This window comes from Haliotis rubra, unplaced genomic scaffold, assembly GCF_003918875.1.
Source record: "Haliotis rubra isolate DU_JTF1 unplaced genomic scaffold, ASM391887v1 Scf766, whole genome shotgun sequence".
Taxonomy (NCBI): Eukaryota; Metazoa; Mollusca; class Gastropoda; order Lepetellida; family Haliotidae; genus Haliotis; species Haliotis rubra.
In genome coordinates, this window is record NW_025767486.1 from 133525 (window position 1) to 139797 (window position 6273).

Sequence of the window (6273 nt, forward strand, 5' to 3'; positions counted from 1 at the left end):
AATAATTGATAAACCTCAAACCAAGAAAGCATAGGGTATAGATACATTGGAAGTGGGTCTATAACGCGACTAAACCTGTTCTTCTAGACTTTTGCCTCTACTAGCTATTCAGCCTCATGATATAAATAATGATTTTAGTTCAACCTCATGATATAAATAATGGTTCACATAGGTTCCAGCCGCATGATTATAAATAATGATTTTTATGGTTCAGCCTCATGATATAAAATGATATGGTTCAGCCTCATGTGATAAATAAATGATTTTTATGGTTCAGCCTCATGATGTAAACAATGATTTTATGGTTCAGCCTCTAACGAGACACTGGCTATTCTAACGAGACACTGGCCTAAAACTGGTCCCTGGGTTTAATCAAATTAAATTATAAGTAACATGGAGACTATCTGAAAACAGAAAATGACAAACCTATAACTATGTTAGCCTGCCCATGGATATTGTGTACAGACCAGTCATCGTGTAACACAATATGTTAAGTGCAATCACATTGTGTCGGAAGATCAGCCGGGATTCGAAAGAAATACTCCAATGTTGACAACGCTTTTGTTTTCAGTCATTGAATTAGTGCAATCCTTTGGTCAGAAATCATTATTATCCGGTTTAAAAAGGGCTGCCTATAATGTGTGGCGGATTAACTGGGTAAAGAGCGTCTAATCCGGGAAGCTGGCGATGTCCTCTTCCGTCTTACACGGACAGACGGCTGACACCGCGTTCCTTCTCCGCTGAAACCCGGTGACTTGTATTCATGGACGACGTGATTTTCTGCCGATCATTTCGAAAATAGTGAACGCCAAACAGACAATGTTAGTGCTTCAGCGTAAGACTGTTTACCAGTCTGTTGGGAATATGGTATATGGAAGTCATCCTTCTCATGCTGTTGTTTCGGTAGGTACTATTTTAGTCTTATTACATACCTGGTTGATTAGTGGGCCATCACGCCAGGGCTTTGTTGGCCGTTGTGGATCTTGTCGTCCTCTGCTATATTTACAGCATATACCTCGACATTCACCTGTCGTCCTCTGCTATATTTACAGCATGCGTCTCGACATTCACCTGTCGTCCTCTGCTATAACTATATTTACAGTATGCGTCTCGATATTCGTTTGATGTGTCATACAACAATATTCGTTCACTTTCATTTCATTATCTATCCATGAAGTAAATGGTTTCCTTTTCAGTAGATGTCCTGACAGATTATTCCTTATGTGTGACATTATAACCAGTCAGCTCTAACACATAGATAATCACGTTTTCTGCTGCAGATCAGTGGGACATCAACAACGTAGAGAAGACATGTGGAAGTTGAGGAAGATGTACAGCGCCAAACACGTGGCATTACCTCCAGGACTTCAGGTACACTGACAGGAAGGTACGGTTTATGTCTGTCTTTACTGAAAGGGGGGAAACCCCATTCTATTGATCCACTGGATTGTGCATCAGAATGAACGACCGCATCACCAAACATGTGCACGGAATACCCACACCCCAACAAATGCAGTGTACATCCCTTCTTACCCAAACATATTGTCTGTATATACACTAAGCGGCAAAAGAAAGTATAGGTTGGCAAATGTTGGTTTCCTGAAAAAAATATGATTCACAGTGAACAGTAGGTATTCTGACAGTTGTTTCCTAAGCACTGAGAAGGGAAATAACATGGCCGAAACGCAACACAACTCACGATGCCACGTTGACACGAGAAATTGGTAAAACAGGCTTTAAGCCTGTAGAACGAAAAGCACGTGCCTAGGTGGTGTATAAATGTGATCACTGCACAACATGGTAACACAACTGATAAAAGCACAAAGAGAGATGAGATTGAAAGAGAAGAGAAAGAAATTGACACGTGAGGAAAAGAGAACGAGCCATTGGTATGGCCGCAATGGGGGCAACATAGGTATACATTGCCAGTAGGTTCGGGTGTACGCCACTGACGGTATCCGAGCTTCTGCAACGTTCCCGGCAGACAGGAAGGACTGAGGACAGGCCGAGAACAGGGAGACCACCAGTTACAACCCAACAGGAGGCCCTGATGGAGGACTGGAAAAGGATTCCACCAAACATCATCATGGTCTGACGTCATCGATGAGACGACGAGTTACGGCATGCATTGAGGCATGTGGGGGCCATACGCGGTACAAAGACTGTAATTGTTTCTTACATGAACTTGTAGCGAACGTGACAATCATTTTTGACTGTTCACATATCGCAGGAAAACAGCATTTTCGAATCCACTAATGTTCAACCACTGCTCACAAGTCATCTGTTGACAGTATCTCGTCCAAAATGTCACTGAACAATTCTCCATATAATGTAATGCTTGAACCCAACATCTCGTTTTGTGTCTATTTACGGATCATCAAACTTGACCTATACTTTCTTTTGCCGCCTAGTTTATATACTACTTACAGACAATTTAACAGTACACACCATACATGGACATCCACACCCTACAGTTACAGTGACCTTCTAACCCAAACATTGTCTATATAGACTGTAACTACTTTCCATACACTTTTCTATGTATACTTTACTACACTTTTCACAACACACACTTTACTGCACACTTCCCTACACACACTTCCCTACACACACTTCCCTACACACATTTCACTACACATTTCACAACACACACTTTACTGCACACTTCCCTACACACACTTCCCTACACACACTTCCCTACACACACTTCCCTACACACACTTCCCTACACACACTTCCCTACACACATTTCACTACACATTTCACAACACACACTTTACTGCACACTTCCCTACACACACTTCCCTACACACATTTCACTACACATTTCACAACACACACCTTACAACACACTATCAGAAATACATATATACTCTCTCAAAAAAGAAACGCATATAGGAATTTCAACTGTATTTTTATGTTAATATTGAAACATCTTGTTGGCTTTATGAGTCAATGAAATATAGCAAAATTGCACACTGGGAATGCAGACTTAACCGTCTTTGGCACCAACTCGAGGAAAGTCAGTTTGAGTGTCACATGGAGACGTGTGGTGGCGCTGATGTAAATACCTCGTGTGACCACCGTGGGCATCCAGAACTGCACGGCATCGCCTCGGCATCGACTGACTGACTGACTGAGTTTGGTTTTTACGCCGCTTTTAGCAATATTCCAGCGACATCACGGCGGGGGACAGCAGAAATGGGCTTCACACATTGTGCCCATGTGGGGATTCGAACCCGGGTCATCGGCGTGACGAGCCAACGCTTTAACCATTAGGCTACCCCACCGCCCCGCCTCGGCATCGAACGAATAAGTCTCAGAATCTCGTGTTGCCCAATCGCAGCCCACTCTGCCTGCAGTGCCTGTGCGAGTTGCTGAAGTGTCTGGGGCTGAGGGTTACGGCGTCGCACCCGTCTGTCCAGGGCATCCCATAGATGTTCGATCGGGTTTAAGCCCGGTGATGTTGAGGGCCAAGGGAGCACATTGATGTTGTGGTTCTAGAGGAAGTCTCTAGTGTGATGTGCTCTGTGGGGCCTGGCATTGTCCTGTTGAAATAACTCCCTCTGGCGATCAATGATTGGAAGGAGGTGTGGGCGTAGGATTTCGTCACAGTACCGTTGAGCTGTCAGGTTGCCCTGGATCATCACCAAATCACTTCTCGCACGGCAGGTGATCGCTCCCCACATCATAACACTGCCCCGGCCGAATCTGTCCACCTGGGGAACGCAAGCGTCGGCGAAACGTTCACGTCGGCGTCTGTACACCCGCATTCTTCCATCGCGTCGTTCCAATAGAAATCGTGATTCATCACTGAACCAGATTCTACGCCAATTCGGCTTCACTTAGACGTGGCATTTGGCGTTCGTCAACAATATTCCAAATACAGTGAAAAATCGACAGACAGCGATCAACCTTTTATACCCATCATTGAGACTATCTGATCCCCAACGTTCACGTGCATTACATGTGAATTGTGTATTCTGTGACACTACACGTCGAAATTGAAAATCATGCTGTTAAATACGGGTATTTTACGGATGGTGCGTTTTGTTGTGATGTTTCAAAACATAAACACCATAGGACTCATAAACAGAGCAAAACCATTTGTAAAATGAATCACGTTTTAATTCATTGCTACATGAAATTGCTATTTTCATGATGCGTTTCTTTTTGGGTAGAGTATATTTGTATTGCTTTTCCCCTGTAATGCTTTAATAATTAGCCAGTTAATAATTCGTGGAATTTCTGGCCATATTAATGGATCATTTTGCACACTGAAGAATTTGTGCCGCAGCCCGGACAGCCATCTCGAGTGGGTCTTCTCACAGTAAGCGCTGCCAAGTCGAACCCACCCAAAACCTTAGACTCCCTCCCAGAAGGGTCAAAAGGCTGAGTTGAGGGCAGCAATCCCGAGTACTTTCCAAATGGCGTAAACTATGTCATGCCTTGTTTTCATCATAGGTTTTGGCCGAGGGATTATCTGGCAAATATATATGAGTAGTGTAAAATCCGTGAAGAGCCTCCACGTTAGCTTAAAAACGTCCTCCCGTTAAAACTGATTAATACAAACGGTTGAGGGAAGAACAAAGATGCTGGCATGTATCTTCTATTATTAGAATGTGTTCTATATGTAATCATGCAATCTGTGATTTCCTTCCATTTACAGATGCACATCCCAAAGACACCCAGGAGAAAGGTTATAATCTGTCTCAGTGTTGCAGCTGCGGCATTGCTGGCATGCTCCCTGTCAGGCTCCTTCTCTACTGGGATGACAAAGATGGCCCAGTGGGCAAACACGGTTCACAAGAAAAGTGTGGACAAGATGATCAAGATGGTTACAACTGACACGGAGATCCACCTTAACTATGATAATGCTGTGCTCAGACCCGCCTTTATTTCAGATTCGTTGAACTCAAAATCAAATTCCAAGTCAGGATTTCTAGAAAGTACAACAGGTGATGAGAAGAATACAACTAAACTGATACTATGGTATTTGCGACCAAATTATGTCAAACCTACAAATGAAGGAGAGTTACGTCCCTTGAAGAACTGTCCTCATTTAAACTGTCGGGAAACATCGGACGAGAAACTGCTACCTCGTGCAGATGCCGTTGTATTTGATGTTCATCGTGCAATTAGAGCTGACAATAAACCGCCCAGATACCCAGAACAAACCTGGGTGTTTTACGCTCAAGAGTCTCCAATCTACGTCAGATCGAGTGTGTACAGAATGGACAGATGGAGGGCTTCTTTTAACTGGACCTGCACTTACCGACGAGATTCCGACGTGTGGTTACCGTACGGAATTATCCGCAAAAAACCAAAAACAGCCAGGAAAGATTATCGTAAAATAGCAGAAAGTAAAACCAAGATGGCGGGTTGGCTGGTGAGTCACTGTTCAAGTCAGAGCAAGCGTGAAGAGTTTGCCAAGCGACTGGTAGAGCAGGGTATCCAAGTCGAGATATTTGGAGACTGTGGAAAGAAATGCGGGAACAGAAGTAAAGTTGGATCAGAAACCTGTGAAGACTTGGCATCTAGGAATTATTCCTTCTATCTAGCATTTGAAAACTCTCTCTGTAAAGACTACGTCACTGAAAAGTTCTTCCATATGTACAACAAAGATGTCATTCTTGTAGCAGGGGAGGGGTCCAGTTTTTGGAAAGCCTCCCAAAGGGAACGTTTATAAATACAGATGATTTTACAAGTGTAAATGATCTGGCGGCCTATCTGAAACGACTACACAACGATAAGACTGAATACATTAATTTTTTGAAAAGGAAAGATGACTTTATGGCAGTGGATGAAACGTTTACATACAGACCAACTCCAACTTTTATGTACACGCATTCCCAGTATATTTCCGAACCTGTGTGTGATATGTGCAGGAAACTCTTGGACATTGACAATAACAGGAACACTTACCCCGATATATACCAGTGGTATCACGAGGACACTTGTTTTTACCCGAATGACCTTTAGATGCACGTGTGAAGGTCGCAGGTTAAACATTAAATGCAAACGTTGGGCGATAACACTTTAGCACTGGTGAACTAAGCCACTGCGACACTTTAACACTGCTGCACTAAGCATATGAACCACTTTAACACTGCTGCACTAAGTCACTGTGCCACTTTAACACTGCTGCACTAAGCCACTGTGCCACTTTAACACTGCTGCACTAAGCATATGAACCACTTTAACACTGCTGCACTAAGTCACTGTGCCACTTTAACACTGCTGCACTGAGCCACTGCAACACTTAAACACTGC

At 43.5% G+C, this 6273-nt stretch overlaps 1 protein-coding gene across 1 annotated transcript; it reads left to right on the top strand.

Moving 5' to 3' along the window:
• Positions 1-730: 730 nt before the first annotated feature.
• LOC124260497 (alpha-(1,3)-fucosyltransferase fut-6-like) lies at positions 731-5689 on the top strand. Its single transcript, XM_046694826.1, has 3 exons — positions 731-903; positions 1281-1387; positions 4670-5689. The coding sequence occupies exon 3, from the start codon at positions 4781-4783 to the stop codon at positions 5687-5689; it is 909 nt and encodes a 302-aa protein (XP_046550782.1). The 5' UTR covers positions 731-903; positions 1281-1387; positions 4670-4780.
• Positions 5690-6273: the final 584 nt, after the last annotated feature.